This window comes from Fundulus heteroclitus, chromosome 22 (assembly GCF_011125445.2).
Source record: "Fundulus heteroclitus isolate FHET01 chromosome 22, MU-UCD_Fhet_4.1, whole genome shotgun sequence".
In the NCBI taxonomy this organism is placed as follows: domain Eukaryota; kingdom Metazoa; phylum Chordata; class Actinopteri; order Cyprinodontiformes; family Fundulidae; genus Fundulus; species Fundulus heteroclitus.
The window spans coordinates 37723499-37743539 of record NC_046382.1 but is presented as its reverse complement, the minus strand read 5'-3'; the positions used below and the strand labels follow the sequence as shown (position 1 = coordinate 37743539).

Sequence of the window (20041 nt, the reverse complement as noted above, 5' to 3'; positions counted from 1 at the left end):
TGCCAAGATCAGAGATGGAAAAAAACAACTACAGGAAGAAAATGTCAGTCAAACAGAGTGTCCAGACTGTAGGTGACTTGTGCTGGGTGAACGAGCTGAATCGGTACTTCTTGATGTTTGACCAGCCACTATACCCTCCCCCAACCCAGTCTAACATGCTGCAGACACCGTCATCCATGACACGTCTGTTCTTCCACCTAGAACTCTCAGCCATCATCCACTTCCTCTACTTCGGATGATCCATGAATCAGCTGTGTGACATTGTGGTTTTAGGGCTGGTTCGTATGTTGTGCTCCAAAATAAATTCATTATTTGGATGCAGAACGTGTTCCGTTCTTGAATAGTATGACGGTTGGACATTCCAGCGCTGTTTATACTGCGGTAAAATAGTTTGACCAGATGGACATGGCACCTTCGGGTACCTTTAAATGGATGAGGTCCACAATCTCTTTTGTTTTTTTCTTAGACTTCATACAAGTTTGCAACATGTTTGAGGCGCAGCCTTGTCTTTTTATGCAGTGAAAATAAATGTCTTGTTAAAACTGTATGTATTATTTAGATTAGCATGGCAACATGCTGAGGCTTAGCATAAAACTATGCAAATGGACAAAGAAGGATTTATGTTGTTTTGTGTTCTAGTCGCAAATACCTTCCCTTATGAAACATGCATCCAGTAGGTTGTCAGTGATTTCATACAGGTCACCGTGGCACGTTGGAGGAGAATGGAAAAGCAAAGATGGTGTTCAATAAACCAGGTTGAACAGAAAGCAAATGTCATAACAGCTTCCATCGCCAACCTTTTAGGCAACCCGAGAAGAAAGTAGCGGCCTTTTTGTCAGGTTTTCTTTTTAAGCAAATATTGCAATGAATGACCGAAACAGCAGGAGAAAGATGGATGACTGCCGAAAAAAATGGCCGTACAAAAATAAAAGCTTAGACAGGCTTGGTTGCAGCTGTGAGAAAAACGGGGATAAACACATTAAATCATTCAGAATTATTTCTCACAACAGCGTGTCTAAAGAAAAGGCCAGAGCTGCCAAGATGGTAGAGCTACCTCCAAATACCCCCCTAAGCTCCACCACTCTTACAAGCAAATACATCTCCAGGTGGAACTGCAGGAGTCGTCAGAGCGTCTGACTAATGGATTCACGCACAAAGACATTTTCATTTCAGCTGTGTAGTCAATGACCCGTCAAAAGTTTTCTACTAAATTATGCTATAAGTTCTGTTTACAAATGCAAATCCCAGAGAGGCGACAAGATGTTAGTCACCTTTACATAGAGGCTGTCCATGACTCAATGGGGCAAAAAAGTGTAATTAATTTCACTTCTATCTTCGGATTTTCTAAAAATAAAAAGAATACTGTAATAAAATGTCCTCAGGTGCTTTTTTAGGACTCTAACAGATTATTGTAACCAAATAAATTATATTTCCTCCAAACACCTGACTCAAAGTTTGATCAGACATTGCTTTAGCCCAGAGTGTTGCAGCCATGAGAGGTAGCTAACAGATCCCCTAGAACTCTGTTTATGCCCCAGATCCTTAGACTTGACTAATAATTGACCATAAAACAAAGAACCCAGCAAAAGCATTGGTTTGCATTTATTTATCGTACCTTTATTTAGCCAGCCCGTGAAAAACCTGCTGCGGGGTGCCAGTACCAAAGACCACACACCCAGAGGGAACCCAACAGCTAACCTCACACCTGATGAAGACCCTCGAGACGCTGATCCTCTACTGCCTTCGCATGATCTGCTACATGACCAATTAATGGCAGGACATTCTTCTTTGTGTTTTCTGCTAGAGAGCGAAATTCATTGTTCCCTCAATTCCAGAAAGTCGTTAAGGTCCTGAAGCAGCCAAGCAACTCCAAACCATCTTACTCACACTACCATGTCTGACTGACAGCATGATGTTCTCTTATCGGGTCAGTTGCAGACCAGATGTAATGGAACCCACATCTTCAAAAATGTTAAATTATTTCCTCATAAATCCACGGATCATTTTCCCAAAAGTCCTGGCCATCCCCAAGATGCTCTTGTGGGAACTGTTAGAAAGGCCTTTGTATTATTCCTGAATGCATATTTCTCAGTCTTTTTCTTATTGTTGAATCATGAACACTAAAGGGCTTGACATACCTTCCTGTGCCCGTGTGCACAAGCCGGTTGGTCTACACAGACAATGCTGTGCCCCGTTTATTTTATTTTTAGCTCGGCTGAATAACCATGCTCCACTTAGAGATTCATAGTTGTTACTCTTGCCTCTTAGCAGTTGACATCGCACATGTTCATGCCTTGTCAGCTCAGAAGAGAAGTAGAATAAAAGAAGCAAAAGGGAAGTACTTAGTGATTTCTCACCTGAATATCAATGCAGTTTTTTGTATAGTTACTGTCCATGAGATAAATTACCCACAATATGAATGAAGTCTAATCCTTGATCCAAGACAAGTAAGGTTTTCTATGCTTTAAATTCTGTTTGGGGTTCTTTTGTGACTGTGGAGGACTCACTGATGCATTCTTTCAGTACGCCTCTCTTGGTTGTTTCATGTTTCCCCATTTGTAAAAAAAAAACGGCACTGACTGTGGTTTAACGGAGTACCAAAGCCTAACCCCGTAATTCCACATCGTCCGCTCCGGTATGGGTCCATTCTGCTCTAGACCGCCTCCGTGAATCGGTGAAAGGCAAAGCCTACTACATCCGCGGTTACGCCGTCTAGCTCTCCTCCAAAGTTTATTGGGAGCCCGAGGAGAAGCGTGTATTATCATCGCCATTACACGCAGAAAGCAAATCTACGTACTTGGAGAGGATTACCACGTTTCAAATTAAATGTTGAAAAGACATATCTGCTTCCTTATTTGGTGCCAAAAGAGTGGTTTGCATTTGATATTAAAATAAAATTAACAGTTTTATTTAAATAAGTGATTATTAAAGGAAAAAAAGGATTCAATTAATGGTTTAAAATCTCTATTTACACTACACAAACCAGAGGTTGTTGACGTTCTTTTCCCTGTTTGCTACGGTTGGAATTGTGGAGCTTGAGTGGTCCCGGAGAATGTGGAACCGTTCTCATTAATTAGCACGACAACGTAGCCGCTCCGTCGGAGGACGTGGAATCTGGGGGTAATAAATCACTTCGTAATCCCGTTCAGATTGATGTCAATGACATTTTTGAAATCTCTCTTTAGATGGCAGCATTTTGAGTTGATTTGAAAACTTAGCCCCCGTTGTCTGACAGGTCGGCGTGAAACGTGTTAAGTGGGCCAAAAAAAGAGGAATCAACACTGAAACAAGTAATACATGTTTACATATAAAGTTCAAGAATTTAATATGAGTCCTTTAGAATCCTTTAGTTGCCAAAAAAACAAAAACTATGTTTAGTATGACGTGTTTTAATGAGTGCATCTCCTCACCGGGCAGAGCCTGACACTCCTGCTGCTGCAGCTCCCACTGGCAGTTGCTGCTCAGGGAGCAGCTCCGGCAGTTGGCCAGCCGCAAACACTCCTGCTCCTCCCGGCGCTTGCACCTGGATGAGTCTCTCACCGACTTCACACAAACACAGGGAGGCGATATGAGGAAATAATATTAGTTCGCTTGAAAGTTTTTCATTTTCAAGTAAACACAATAAACCCGGGGAAATCAATACAGTGCGCCACAAAGGCTGGAAAAATGAATAAAGAGCGATGGGCGTGGTGAGTGAGAAGTCAAACAGAGCATGCAGAGTGAAAAATGAAATCAATATGAGCATTTTATACTGTGATGAAGTTTTTTTTTTATTATTGAAGGATTCATTCTAGAAGCTGTGGCTGTCCCACTTCACAGAGTAAAATATAACGGTTCATAAAAAAAAATAAAAGGATTATTTTAAAAATACTGAAGTCGTCAAAATAATCGACGTGTTAACTCAATGTTAAAAAAAAAATTGTCTGATATTTGTCAGGATCTAAATTTATCCAAATCTGACCTCAACTGGACAAGACATAAAACTGTTTTTTTTTTTTAATGAAAAGTAGTAGAAAACATTCAGTCTGTCTTTATTGAGTCTCTCGTGTTGTTCACGTCCCTCCACAGCATTTATTCAGGTCATGAAGTTTGAATACATTCATTTCTACACAACTGTATGAAAGACCCCCCACCAAATACTTTCCCTCAGGTGGATTTCTGGCCTTTGCAACACTTTTATACTTTCATTTTTCAGACTGTTGTGGATTTGCTAATGTGTTTGAGATCACTGTCCTGTGGCCTGACCCATTTTGGGTCAAACTGACAGACAGGCTTATATTCGACTCTAAATTACTTTATGTGAACAGAGCGTTTGGTCAGTTTAAAGTCTAACTCATCTCAAAATCAACTTTTTCTGCAGATAAACTGTATACATTGAGCCTAAGGGTACTACTCTTATGTTACTGTGCCATGTTTTACTTTTTAATGTCTTAGTGCTGCCCTCTTAGGGTTGGACGGTGGCTAATGTAGATGAATTTTCCCATTGGCTCAAATAGACCCAGCGTTTGAGGGGTAAAAAATCCTCCACCTCAAAAGACAGTTCAGCGGCTAGACCACCGGACGTCGCCCTGGTCACTTCATGTTCTGACAGGTCACTTTCCCTCATCCTGACCGCTGCAGTGACGAGCCCTGCTTAAAACTCCCACCGCTCATTCCTGTCTCATGGAACCGGCCACTCTGGTGGCAGATTTCAAAATGTGTCTGGGGGTTAGCGTTCGGGTTATGCCTTTACATCGGGGTGAATTACACTTTAAGCTTCACAGTGTCAATAAAAGCCCACATCCTAAGCGCTCAATCAACATGCTTGACAGTTGGTATGAGATGTTTGCGCTTGGATCTCACCAGACATGGTGGTCTATAGCCGTATTGGTCTGAAGGATGGTGTTCCAGATTTTTTGTGGTTCCCTCAGATGTAAGTCTGTAAGCCTAAGTCACGCTTCCATATTCTTTTTAAAGGGAAGAGGCTTTCTCCTGCCAACCTTTTTAAAAGGAACATCTTTGTCCACTTTGTTTCTAGTTGCATTTTCACCAACTGTCCAAGGCCTGTAATGTCTGAGATGTAGCTCTTGGTTTGGTTTTTCAGTTTCTCTGAGCAGTGTACGGTATGGTCAACCCTTAGGGTGAGTTTGGCATGTCTACTACTTGAAAGATGGCAGCCGTCTTAAATGTTTTCCACTCATGAATAATCCTCTGGCAGTAGAACGATGGGCTTTAAATTACTTGTAAATGGCCTTATAATGTCTCCCCCAAATTGATAGAGGTTGTCACATTGATGATGACCAACAAATTAAAATTTCCCAATTAAACCCCATGAAGCAGGAAAGGTAGGTCTATTTTTTCCCCCCACATACAGTTATCTCATTTCTATCTTCATCTATGACATTTAATGAGGAGCGTCAAATGCATCATTAGGTCACAAAAGCCCTAATGTGTAAAATCCTAGACCTAGAAGTGACAGTGTTTTGTTTTTAACTTGAATACATGCATGAACCTTGTTAATATCCAACTTCCCACGGTGTTTATCCGCAGCCGTATTTTTAAACATTGTCGTAGTTGGAGTAAGACCCAAAATATTTGGCAGACTCTTTCATTTAAAAACGGACTCCAGCAGAGTCATTTTCCTTTAATTCAGTTGTGTGAAAGGTTGCTAATGCTGCTTCCATTATCCACATCGCAGTTCAACACAGGTTTTCCAGCTTCAAAGAGAAGTTATCCCTCTTGCGTTTACTCCACAGGAACAGCAAGACTGTTGATCTGATGCTGTTTGACTGTAGCAAGACTTACAGAAATATGACTAAACAGAAGCGAGTTCAGAAAATATAAGTGCTTCAGCTAAGTGACACTGCAACACAGCTTTCTGCATGGCAAAATGTTAAGAACGGTCAACCCTGATGTTCTGTTGCAGAGGCTGGAACTATCTGCGAGAACCAAGGGGACGGTACTAGGCTAGTATACATCATATGTGTCAGCAAGATTCATATTAATTTTACTAGCTGAAATGTAGAAATAAAAGAAAATAGATTAAAAAAAACTACCCTGACCTTTATGCAGACATAATGCACTCAGACCCAGACGGCCTTCATCACTAGCTGGAATAACGTTTCATACTGCAGATGATAATCCTGCAATGGTTAAATCAGGTCCAACTGCAATGTTTATGACTGAGAGGCTTATGATGAACTCTTGAATTAGGTGTATATAAATACAAGTCAAAGTAATGCTCTTTTAATTAATTATCTTTTACTGACAGGCTAAAACATAGTAAACTGAGTGCGGCCCTGTTTCCCCCCCTGCTAAGAACAGTTCAGTCTCAAACCATGTGTACACTGCTACAAACCTGTCTGTGTTTGGAAATTCATTCTCTGTCTCTCAGAAAATGCAAACAAAACCAGATTTGGATTTTGTAACGATAATGTGGCCAAAAAAATATTTTGTGCTCCATGTCTGATAATATCACTGAGGGAGATTTTCTGTGTTTCTGGTTAGACAAGTCCGATCTATTTGTGTTATATATTTGGTTGCTTTGTTTGTCCTCACTATAATGACCAAATTTTCTGGTAAGCTTCTTGTTTTTTTCCTCCTGTAAGGCACCTGTAGTAGAGATCAGTCCAGTTGATACAGTAAACATACTTGTTTGCATTGCTATATGTTTCCTTCACCTGCACAATGCAGTTGGGATTAGAAATATCATTTCCCAGAAGGATGCAGAAAAACCAGGTTGTAGTTTTGTTGATTCAAGAGTGGACTATCGTAACTCTATACGAACAGGAAAGCAAAAGTCAATCAGTCCCTTTCTGCTAATCCAAAAATGCTGCAGCAATAATTTTTAAGATAATTTAAAGCAGGGATCATGTTTATCATAAGTTAGTCTCTGTTTACTGGCCCCATTAATAATAATTCTGAGTGGAATATATCCTCTAACACAGAAAACACTCAATAATCAAGCCCCATCTTATATTAGAGATTTGATTCTTTTTCTGTTCCCAACAGAGTTTTTTCTCTCAGACTGCAGGTTTACTGGTGGTTCCTAGAGTCTCTAAACATAGAAAGCAATATTTTTAGCTCTCAGACTCCTCTCTGGTGGAACCTCTTTGAAAAGATTATAGTTAGAGTTGCTTAGGTTATGCTGCTAAGTCTAATAAAATAGAATAACGTAGAATTTCATGATTTCTTTAAAAAAACTATAAATTATCTTCTTATGCTTGCATGAATAATAATTATCTGAGTTGTTTGAAGAAAAAGAAAAGTCTTCAATCTGCTACATAAGACAGAACCTTCACGTTCCAGGAGAAGAAAGTGCCCTGGCTTAATGTGCCAGCTTACCTTAACTTGGTAATATTTTCCCTCAAGGGTGATGATGGAGCCAAAGGAGACTTATATTTTGGTTACTGTATAGACCCTTAACAATATGCTTTGTTGTTGTAAAGAGTAATTTCTTGTTGACTAAAGCTGTTTACATTTATGTATCATCCATGACTGAATTAAAAATAAAGTCATTTTTAATGTTGAATCACAGTCAAGGAGATCTTTTAAGAAAAGGGGAAGAATGATGTCCTTAGAATCTCCATATAACCTCAAAGGCTGTAGCTTAGCAGACAAAAGTTAAATATTCCAGTAGAATAGTCCATATTCTATTATACACACATGGCCCTTCCTCCGCGCGCCGTGCTTCCACAAGCTGAGCTGATGTTCAGACAACATGGATGGAGGAGGAGACAGAGACAGAGCGCTGCCATGCTGCTGGGCCAGCTCCAGAGTCAGCTACACACGCACGCACGCAGATACACAGATATACACATTCATTCATTCATTCATTCATATTCAGATGCGGCCAAACAAACATACAGAGAGAAAGATAACAGAGGCACACACAGAAAGACAGACAAAGCATTGTTCAGAATCAAAACAGAAAACAGTCAGAAGAAATAAGGAACAGGCCAGAAGGTAAGCACAACATTTCTGAATCTGTATTTATCATTAATCTGTAGTTAAAGCATATTAAAAAACAACTGGACGACTCTAAAAGCAGGGAGGCGGTAATAGAGGCTCGTTTTTAACCGAAGGCCTGCGTGGACTCACCACGGTGCAGTTGCTGGAGGCGGAGATGCACTTCCTGTCCTCACACCACTGGCAGCCCCAGGTGTTGGCCGTGCAGCTTGCACAGTCTGAGAAGCGGATGCACTGTTCATCAGTGCTGTCTGCAGAAACACCGTCACGGGCTCATTAGCTCACGCATTTGTTTTTTTTATTTAACCTTTCTCTAACCAGGGAAAAAAAATCCCATTGAGATTAAAACCCTCTTTATCAAGGGAGTCCTGGCCAAGAGGCAGCAAAGTTACACATTAAACAGAGATACATTAGATTAAATGACAGGTACATAAAAAAACAAGCAATTCAAGCAATCATAGATAACTGAGGCCGTCTCAAATTCTCTCATTTTCAACTTAAAACTCAGTTAACTTCAAGTCTCTTTGCAGAAAAATCCACGCACAAAGAGCTGCATAGATAAAGGTTACATGCAGGAACATGTTAACAGAGTAGAACACTGGCTGGTTTAGCTTTCTGATTTTGGATAAAACATGCAAAGATCTACCATTTTTGTTAAAATGACAATCAAGAAAGCAGGTTACTACCAGTTCTTTTCTTACTTTTTGGCCCTTCAGGTTATCGCTTTTCTATACGAATAAAGCATCCAGAAAATCATGCGACAAAACAGTTCACAACACATAGCCGTCACACAGTTGCATATCTGCCTGTTGTTTGAGTATATACATGTATTTACTGCTCATGTGAGCCACTGATATAGAACTGAAACGTCCCGGTTCTAACATTACTCAGTCTGACGCTCATTCAGTTTCACAATCAAAACAGATAGTGTGGTCATCTTTTACAATCAGCCTGGACATAATTTCTATTTTTAAACACATTTTCTAAATACTTCACATTTAAACCTGCAGTGAGGTGGAGGACGCCGCTACATCTGGTCCACTCTTATCCTAATTGGTTTACAATGAGCTAATTAGAACATTGTTGACCCACTGTTCGCATAATTACAATATGCAAACAAACTTGAAATTCAAAGCCTTTCAGAATAATTACAGTCATCATGAAACAATCAGGCTACTGGGAGTTAAGCTCAACTTAGATGGCCGGGTCTTGTGGGGTTTTTTTGGGTAAGATGTAAAGAAATAGAAACGGTAAGCAGTTTAAATAACAGTGTGGCCTACCAGGTGGTGCAGGGCAAAAAGGAGCTGGAACGATGGGGTCGGGCTGCTTTGACTCCCATGGGAGGCATCTACTTTTCCCCCAGTGGCAGCGAACTCCAGGCCCAGCCGCTGAACACGCAGACGGGGATAAGAAGGCTCGGCAGGACGGGGGGGTGTAGGCCAGCACTTCATTCAGGAGCAGACCCGAAAAGCCTCCAAAGACGTACATGGAGCTGAACACATCACATAATCAAGAGTTATGGAGAGATTCAGAGCGGCCGAAGGAAAAGAAACATGGTCAGAAAAAGCAGCAATCTTAAACAGGCAGGAAATGTCTGCACAGATTAACGCGAGCATGGAACTTTGAAAGGCGGCAGAAAGACCTTTAAAAATCAAAAACGAACTTTGCGGTTTGAAGCCGGCCTTCTGAAGTTAAAAGCTGACATTTTTCTGGCCACAGCTAAAGGTAAAGGGACGTTAAAGGATCAGGGAAGCATTTCAAACGACAGAAAGGAACCTCCCTCCATATTCTGATGGATTTCTTCAAGTATTTAGTTTTTATTAAGGCCTGACATTTACACATTTTTTTTAAACCTACACTAAGAAGGTTGACTTTGATCGCAAGAGACTGACGTTAACACTATTTTCTTCTTTGAATTTCTGAAGAGTTGTAACATGAATGCAAAGCAAAAATGATCAGCACCAAGGCCGCCTGTTCAGAGGGGATGACGAAGGAAACAGCAACTTAGCTATAAATCTGTGTCGTGAGTCACTGTTGTGAGGTGAACCCGCCAAACCCCGAATTAATGTAGAGAAAGTTGGTGGGAACTGGGAAGCAGGAGCAACAGCTCCATGCAGAGGTGTTTCTAAACAAGGAGCTTCACAGGAGGCAGAGAAAGAGAGGAGCGGCAGGAGATGCGCAGCTAAATATAACGGGGATCAATCAATAAACAGGAAACCACAAACTCTTAAAGGGCACCGCCAAAGCGTTAAAGGCATCAAGAAAAGACGTCAAGGAAATTTCAAAGGTGAGTGGAGCATTCAAAAAGTGCAAGTTGTATGAAAGTGCTTTATTTTTAAAAAATCCGATGGGTGGGGGGGGGGGGTGATAGGTAGGTAGAGAACAACTCACCCATTGCTAACCACAGCAGAGTGTCCAAAGCGGTTGACGTCCCTGTGCAGCCCTGGTCTAGGAAGGACTGTCCACCTATCACACGCTGAAAGACAGAGGGAGTGGTTCAAGGGGAGATTTGATGTGACAGAAAAATACAGTCCTAACATATAACTGTTGGGTGTAAAGAATATCAGGATTCCTGAATTTGACAAATAAAAATGGGTAAAATGTGCTGTGCATTTGTCTTCAGCCCTGCTGAGTCAATACTCTGTGGAACTAGCGTTCACTTCGATTACAGCTGCAAGTCATGCGGAGGCGTGTCTCTTCCAGCTTTGCAACCTCTGCTCCTTCCTTGCAAAATGGATCAAATTCAGTGAGACTGAAAATAAATTATTATGTTGTTTTAGATATAGACTTTGACTAGGCCCTTTCAACGCATGATCAGAGTATACAGGTGCTGGTCATATAATTAGAATATTATGTAAAAGTAGATTTTTTTTCAGTAACTCCATTCAAAAAGTGAAACTTGTACATTCATTCATTACACACAAATTATATATTTCAAATCTTATTTCTTTTGATTTGGATCATTATAGCTGACAACTAATGAAAACCCCAAATTCAGTATCTTGGAAAATTAGATTACTTAAGACCAAAACAAAGTGAGAACATGAATAGAATGAGCATGGACAGAACTCAGTACTTAGTAGGAGCTCCTTTTCCTTGGATTACTGCAGCAATGCGGCGTGGCATGAAGTCGGTCAGCCTGTGGCACTGCTCAGGTGTTATGAGAGCCCAGGTTGCTCTGATAGTGGCCTTGAACTCTTCTGCATTGTTAGGTATGGCATATCACATCTTCCTCTTCCCACTAGCCCACAGATTTTGCATGGTGTTAAGGTCAGGCAGGTTTGCTGGCCAACTAACAACAGGGAAACCATTGTGCTTAAACCAGATGCCAGTAGCTTTGGCACTGTGTGCAGGTGCTAAGTCCTGTTCAAGTCCTGTTTAAAACTCAAGAAAAGTTTTAAGATTAGTCTTCAAAGTAGACAGGGTGTCTGCCTCATGGACTAAAACTGGGAGTTGGTTCCACAGGAGAGGAGCCTGATAACTAAGGGATCTGCCTCCCATTCTACTTTTAGAGACTCTAGGAACCACCAGCAGACCTGCAGTCTGAGAGCGAAGTGCTCTGTTAGGAACATACAGGGTAATAAAATATTTGATATATGATGGAGCTTGATTATTAAGGGCTTCATACGTTAGAAGGAGAATTTTAAATTCTATTCTTGATTTAACAGGAAGCCAATGAAGGGAAGCTAAAATTGGAGAAATATGATCCCTCTTGTTGATTTTCATCAGAACTCTTGCCGCAGCATTTTGAATCAGCTGAAGACTTTGAACTGCATTTTGTGGACTTCCTGATAGTAAAGAATTACAATAGTCCAGCCTTGAAGTAACAAATGCATGGACCAGTTTTTCAGCATCACTCCTGGACAGAATGTTTCTAATTTTGGCGATATTCCGGAGGTGAAAAAAGGAAACTCTGGAAACCTGTTTAATATGGGATTTAAATGACATGTCTTGGTCGAAAACAACACCAAGATTTTTAACTTTATTACCAGAGGCCAAGTTAATGCCATCCAGATTAAGTGATTGATTAAGAACTTTATTTTTTGAAGACTCTGGCCCAAAGATTACAACTTCTGTCTTGTCAGAATTTAAATGCAGGAAATTTAAAGTCATCCAGCTTTTGATGTCATCAAGACATGATTGCAGTCGAAGTAACTGATTGGGTTCATCAGGATTTATGGATATATATAGCTGAGTATCATCAGCATAACAGTGGAAATTAATCCCATGCTGTCTGATAATTTTGCCTATCGGAAGCATATATATAGTAAAGAGAATTGGTCCAAGGACTGAGCCCTGTGGTACTCCACAAGTGACCCTATAATTTGAAGATATTAACATGAACAAACTGGAATCTGTCAGACAGATACAATTTGAACCAGCCCAATGCTTTTCCCATAATCCCTACAGTATGTTCAAGTCTTTCTTGCTCAGTGGAGCACTGAGATCTAACAGGACAAGTACAGACACAAGTCCATTATCTGAGCCCACGAGAATATCATTAGTGACCTTGACCAGACTCAAACTCTTCAAATAGGTCATTATTTTGTAAATCTTCACATACTTGATTAGCAACTACTTTCTCAAGAATTTTAGATAGAAAAAAACATGACATATATGTCTGTATTTTATTAAGTGATCTTGATCAAGAATTCATTTTAGAAATGATAACAAATAAGGAGAAATAGGATAAAAAGATTGTGTCTGTAAAACTGTAAAACTTTCACACACACACACACACACACACACACACACATATATATATATATATATATATATATATATATATATATATATATATATATGTATATATATATATATATATATATATATATATATATATATATATATATATATATATATATACATATATATATATATATATGTACTGTATATATATGAAAATCTTTGGGATGATATCCTTAAACATTCCACCAGATATCATTATGAAGCACTCCTCTCTCCTTTTGCCTCTGTGTAAATATGATCTTGAAGCCATCAGCTCTGTGTATTTTGTCATTTACATTTTAAAGCTTTGCTGTGTTTTAATGACCTTGGTGTCCTCGTGGTGTATTAGGTGTTCAGACAAGATGCGCCATCTCAACATGTAAGGCTTCCCCGCTCATCAACAGGAAGGTTTGGGATGACAGGTTGCTAATGACCTTGTTAGGCGGCAGTTAATTGAGAGAGTTTGTCTTTATATCAAGAGATGCTGCAGAGGGCATGGCAACAGCTTCATAACTCGCAGGTCAGTCATATTAAAAATGAGCCAACTGGAGCGACCCTAGTGTCAGAGTCAAAAATTCTGGGTGTGGTATAACAAAGAACATGTTATGTTTAGGTGTTTATGTTACAGATAATTGGTCTATAGCAGGTTTTGAAAGGATTAAAATCTGACGTCTAGCATACAACACCATACAGCATGGATTTCACCAAGTAGTTATTTAATGGGGTGACTTTGACTCAGTGGGGAGATTGGTCATCTTGCAATCTGAAAGATATTGATTCGATGCCAAACCCAAGTTGCCTACCAGTCTGTACATTGGTGCATGAATGTTACTGTAAAGCAATTTAGTTTTTAGTATGACTAGGGGAAAAAAACAAACCCCGCTAAATAAATGTACTTCATTTACCATTTAAAACAAGGAAATGCCAAAATGGAAAACAAATTGTGAGAAAAACAAATTAACTATACAAAATACAGAAAAATCCCCAGGTGTATGAAAAAAAAGATTTAAACTGTAGACTTTGCTACTTTAAAACTTTTTATGATGTTCTTTGGATTCTGTAACTACAAGCAACAATTTTCTAGGACAAAATCTTTTTTTTTACTTCCATATTTCTCAAGTTGATCTTCTTTCTTCTGTTAACGTGAAAATGGGTTCATGTAACCCAAGTTCACAAAGGACCCTTGCAAGGGAAAGGAAAACATATCTCCTCTCTTTAGAGCAAACATGCTTTCAGGACACATTGGTAAAGTAAAAAGGTGTGTTCACTTTAAGGAAAATATACTTTTTTTAAAGCAGTTTACAGCTGCTGGAGCCACAGTATATCCTCCTATCAGCACTACACAGCCAATACGGCTCTACCCAAGCTGGATATACAAGTTTTTCACATTTCTATTGATGATTATTCCAAATGATATGTAAAATAATTGGATAAAAAGCAATAGATGCTGGACTTCAAGCATGCTTGCATCGCCCACATGCAGTTCCTTGAGAACAAGGCACACTTCGACAACTACAGTTGCTCATAATGCTGCTGTTTGACCCTTATTTATACTTTTTTTTTTAAAGATTTTTTTGCTTGTGTCTGGAAGCAACTTGACAGAACCTGCAACACATTGCTACGCTCTAATTTAATACAATTATTGCAAAACATTACAGCAGCCAAATGTCTGCACTTCCTTCAAGAAGTCCAGTAATTTGGCTGCTGATTATCAAAGGTGAAAAATGAGAACCGATGCAACAGAGGACAAAGCACTACCAGTTCCTAATAAGGTATACTAACCAGAATCAAATCATTTTAGACTGCATGAACTGAATGAGAAATAAGTAGGAAATTTTGTGTCGGAAAAATTCAAAAGGCTCCATGATTTCCACAGAAAACAACGAACGGAAACACTCTTTAGTTGATTTTTAGTGTGTGTGTGTGTGTGTGTGTGTTTACTTGCAGCTGAACTTTTTTTGCGCATTTTGATAGTAAAGTGAGGACTTTAATATGAAGCATAGATCTTTTTTTGGTCCTCACATTTTTTGGGGGGGTTGAGGGTAGGTTTAGGACTAAGGTGTCAATAGCGTGTGTGCGTGCGTGTGTGTGTGTGTGTGTGTGTGTGTGTGTGTGTGTGTGTGTGTGGTTGGGGGGGGGGGGGGCTCACAATGTATGGCAGCAGGGTGTAGCTGAAAAAGTTCTGTCATGCTTTATAATACCTGAACTGCATAAGGGTCATTTGTTCACTCAAATACTAATATTGTTGGGAACATCCTAATGTATTTTTTTTATATATATCCTTGTGGATTCCATTCTCGGGTCTTGTGGGGACACAGATGTTTTGTCAGCAAAACCTTAATGTAACCTGCAGGGTCCTGAATCCCGTTGGCACATCTGCTGAGGTAATCATCAGTCAGCAGGCTCTCTAGGTGTGCACAGCTCACTTATGACCAATATTCTAGCTGCAGCTCGCAGCACATGTGGTGCTAAATCGTCAGCTAATTTTAACTGATGCCACTTGGAACTCAGAGCCCTAAAATAAGCCTACAGGTTCCACAGGCAATGCATATTGTAGGAGGTTCTTTCCTTCGGATCAGGCACCAGTTTTTACAGCTTTGAATTTAAGGTATCTGGCTTCTGTCTAAATACAGCCCATCCGTTTCAAGGTTCGCCGTGTTGTGCCTTCAGAGATGCTCTACCGCATACCTCGGTTGTAACGAGTGGTTATTTGAGTTGATTTCTGCCAGCTCAAACCAGTCTGGCCATTGTCCTCTCACTTTTGGCATCAACAAGGCATTTGCGCCCACAGAACTGCTGCTCACTGTACATTCTTTCTTTTTTTGGAAAATGCGTGAAAATCCCAGTAGTTTCTGAAATAGTCAGACCAGCCCGTCTGGCATCAACAACCATGTCACGTTCAAAGTAACTAAAATCACCTTTTGTTCCCCATTCTGTTGCTCGGTTTGAACTGCAGCAGACCATCTTGACCATGTCTACATGCCTAAATGCATTGAGTTCCTGTCATGTGATTGGCTGATTAGAAATTTGCATTAACGAGCAGTTGCACAGGTTTAGCTAATAAAGTGGTCGGTGAGTATATATATATATATATATATACATATATATATATATATATATATATATATATATATATATATATATATATATATATATATATATATATATATAGCATCAATAATAAATTAAACAGTGGTGGTTCTACATCAGATTACTCCCCAGGCCAGAACCCATCTGAGCCCGGGGACATCATTATAGTAACAGCAACAATAATAAGCATTATAAAATGTACGTTATTAGAACACAAATACAATCACAAAAATAAGAAAAGCGCTAAACACACAGACACAGTAACGGAATTACTCAACTTATTTCTATTTTTCTATGGCTTGTAAAAAAAATTGTTAGTGCAGAAACAAAAGAAAACATGATGTGCCTTATAGTTATTAAAATATTATCCATTGAACACAGAGTCTCTCCTGTAATGTCTTTCGTTTCCTGGTCAGCCTGTGTGGATTTACATTCATTTTAATGGATGACACAGAGCTATTATTTATACACATATAGTGTAAGCTATAATGTTCTGTGTGCCTGTCTGGGATGGGATGGTACTATGTAGGGAGTGTTTGCTAACCTGTGGTCATGCTGCTTGGTCTAATACTGGCCCAGCTGATGAATCACACTGACTTAGACGCCTTTAGTAAAAGACTGCGGTCCCACAGTTAAAAATAACGGAGGTAAAAAAATTAACTGTTTATTTTCCTGTGGACATTTTCTCTACTCCATTCATTTCTTTCTCCTTCCTTTTCATTTAACTCACTCCAGTTTCTTTCTTGCTGTTTTTATTAATGAGGGGCTGTTTGCATCTCACATAATATCAGATTGACTCAGTCTGATGTAGCCTGCTGGGCATCACTGCAGCTGCATTTTATTATTGGGTAGAAAGAAAAAGAAAAACAGTTCGACCAGCGACAGGTTCGGCCTGTTGGGAATTGTCCCACGCCTTGGTCTGACTGACTTTAGCCACCGCTCAAAGTTGGTACTACTGGGAACGCGCCATTAATCCCGTTAGACCATTGCACTGTATGGTGGATCCCACGCAGCCCCGTTGTCTATTTGAGAGAACCAGAGGTGAACTGCTCCTCCTCGTGGCCTTTCCCCGTCTCATTGAGACTCCAGCCTGTCAGCCTCTGTGCAGTGTGCAGGACTGCAGCATCTTCTGCAAGGGCCGCCGATTCCTCACAGTGATATGACAGATAATAGGAAACAGCTTTTGGGGTGCAGATTATTTCTTTTTTTAACTGCTCGTGCCGCCCCCTACGTGTCATTAAAAAAAGTGCCACCCCGGGCGGCTGCCTGGTTCGCCCGTGCCAAAAAACGCAACTGCTGTTAAACATGCCTCCCTGAGAACAATGAGGAGAGCGTCCGGCATCAGGTCAGCGAGCTGTTTCTCAGCTTCTTAAGGACAGGCACGTGGTGGGACGTCATCACCGGAGAGAATAAATGAAGACAACTGTCTCGGTGAATAAAAGGGCTTTCAGTTTATTAAAAAAAAAGGCCTTGTATTTTAGAACGGGAGGACAAATTAGACCTCGGCCAAAAGTTTGACAGGACATTAAGCTGATGCTCTTCGTGAGAAGAGGTTGGACCACACAGAGGGCCGAGAAGTTGTTTTATGTTTTTTTTCTGCCGTTGAAAACTAGATCAAAGTCCCACTCACGGTTCACAGCTGCCTTAGAGAGTGGAGCATTATTACAAAGATGGAGAACAGGCTGACACATCTCGATATCCGGAATCACAACGGCTACGATCTATACTGGGATATCGATTTTACGCCCTATTTCCCAGTCCAATATCAAAATGCAAGGATAGGAAACTTTATGTATTTATTAGTAAAAAGCTTTACTGTTATCTAAACCAACATTATTCACGATTGTGAATCAAAACCCGCCCCTCGTGAGAAAGTTTCAGACGTATACTCCGAACCTGATCGGATGGCAGCCCCCACGTTTCTTCTTGAAGTTCCTCTCTAGCTACACTGGACAGACTCAGTTTTACCAACTTCATGTGAGTGTGAAGCTGCTAAACTGTAGGCTTAGCACTCATTCTAGGAGCCACACCTCTCTCTGTCTGTCTCTCACAGACACACACACACACACACACACACACACACACACACACACAGCGACAGAAATATATAACCCACACATCAACAAAGATTTTAATTTCCTCTCAGGATATGAGAAAATCTGTGTTAATAATGCATGGTGGGATAGAGCGTGCAATCGCGAGGCCAGATCGAAGCAGGCAGGCAGGCCGTTCTGATTGACAGTTTGATCTGATCTGCACTAATAGGCAACTTGATGAAGAAGGCCAGGAGGAGGAAGAGGAGGAAGAGTATGAAAACTGAACAGCATTGCCCCCCCCCCAACCCCCACCCCACACAGTCCTCTTAAAAAGCATCTTCGAGCCTTTCAGACGGTATGTGAATTTGTGAGTGTTTGTGTGCAGCAAACAGTATGTGGGTGTCTAGTTGGAGAGGACCGCGTTTTTTAATCAGAGTTCATTTTCCCCCCAAAATCTAATTAGAAGCGCGAGGGTGGCAGGGTTGTTGAGGGTGGAGGGTGAGAGAGGATGGGGAGAGGCAGAGCTGGAGGGGGGGGGGGGGGGAGAGGGAGAATTAAATCCAAATGAAAAGTGCTTTCCATGTCAAGCAGAATCTAATGTGTGGCAGCGGAGGAGCAGGAGATGCTAATAACATCATGTCGCCCCTCCAAGGTTAGCGCGGTCCAAAAAACAAAAACAAATTAGTGCGCCAAACCGCCGCTCGCAGCATGCGCGCGGAGGCACGGAGGAAAGAAAGAGTAAATGAAGACGAAAGCAGGGATGCTGGGAAGCAGCTTCCACAGGTTGAACTAATTAACCATGTCTTGCAGAGATGATTCGGAGGGCAGCGGGCTTCCAGAGGAACTTCGCTGCACTCGATGCAAGTTTTTCTTTTTATTCACGTTTTCTGTTAGCGGCGTGGTGGGACTGACGACGGCGGGCCCCACCGGTTGAAATAGCTCTCCAAGTAAAAGCAGAACTTTAGAGATCAAAGACCAGAAATGCTATCTACACATTAAGAGACGGCAAAAAGAAAATGAACACGGAGATTCCTGGAGAAAGCAGCTGACTGGAATCTGAAGGTCTTCAGCTTGATGGGTCCTGACTGATGACCCGTTGGTCTAACTATAAATGTTGGAAACATGGACGTGTGGACTGGCACCACCGCAGTTAAGCTCAAGGTTGTTCACACCATTGACAGATTTATATTTGAAATCATTGTGATTTAGCTAAGAACCATGTTTTTGATACAAAATGAGACATTTGTCTTTCTAAATACAATAAAAAAAATGAAAACAGATTGAACGATTAAAAAAAAATTTAAATGTTTATTCAAAACTGCCATGTAAACAGTTTTTACACTCTTTCTAATAATAAACGGAAAAATCCCAGAGTCCACATCTTGCTCCATTCACATCCGACCGTTAATGAATCAGAACCGTTCCATATTCTCTGTGACTAATCTGAACGTTACTGTCGGTGGGCCCACTCTCCGTCGTTCTTCATCGAATTACGGAACAATTTCCAGCTCGGTTCTGGTCCGTTGGGCTCTGGGCGGGTCAAGCTCCACAACTCCAACCGCAGCAAACAACAAAAAGATCGTCAACAAGCTCTGGTTTGTCAAAGTTAAATGGTGTAAATAGAGATTGTTAACCTCAAATTGAAAAAATTTTAATTTAGTCACAATAAATTAACTGTTATTTCTATATCGCATGCAAACCACTCTTGTTTCACCATATAAGGAAAACGTGGTCCTCTCCAAATAGATTTGCATCCTGCTTGTAATGACGATGGTCACACATGCTCAGCTGAAACCAAGTCTTACATACGTCTGTCTGTCTGGTGCTTCTTGAAGCACTGACTCCAGCTGCAGTCCACTCTTTGGGAATCTCCCCCACATTTCTGAATGGCTTTTGTTTCACAACCCTATCCAGTATGCAGCCATTCCCATTGCTTGTACACCACATGGGGGTCAACCTTTTCATGATATTCTAACTATATGACCAGCACCTGTAAACAGCAGTGTTGCTGCTTTATCGTCATTAAACGGTGCTGCATGTCATTCATCGAAAGATACGGGTGAATTTTCTACGTGTTTTTGTGTGTTAAGAATGGACTCCCTGTTAATTCTTCTTGCGCTGCTACTCCTGCTTTGTAGTAGCAAAACCTTGGATTTAGTTAAATAACCGCAGTGAGTGTGATTCACAGCTGTAAACAATCAGTCCTCCATGAAGATGCAATAACTCTCAGCTTTTTGTCT

At 40.6% G+C, this 20041-nt stretch overlaps 1 protein-coding gene across 3 annotated transcripts in view; it reads right to left on the bottom strand.

The window, feature by feature from the left end:
* atrnl1a (attractin-like 1a) overlaps window positions 1-20041 on the bottom strand; it is a 410176-nt gene that overhangs the window by 288757 nt on the left and 101378 nt on the right. For 2 of the 3 annotated variants that reach the window (XM_021321643.2, XM_036126662.1), the window contains exons 11-14: window positions 10339-10423; window positions 9228-9439; window positions 8080-8198; window positions 3411-3543 (exon numbers count right to left, since the gene is read on the bottom strand). In XM_021321643.2, coding sequence (XP_021177318.2) covers window positions 3411-3543; window positions 8080-8198; window positions 9228-9439; window positions 10339-10423 — 549 coding nt within the window. Of the gene's footprint in view, window positions 1-3410; window positions 3544-7644; window positions 7762-8079; window positions 8199-9227; window positions 9440-10338; window positions 10424-20041 lie in introns of all 3 variants that reach the window. The other variant, XM_012872822.3, reaches the window with a different exon arrangement.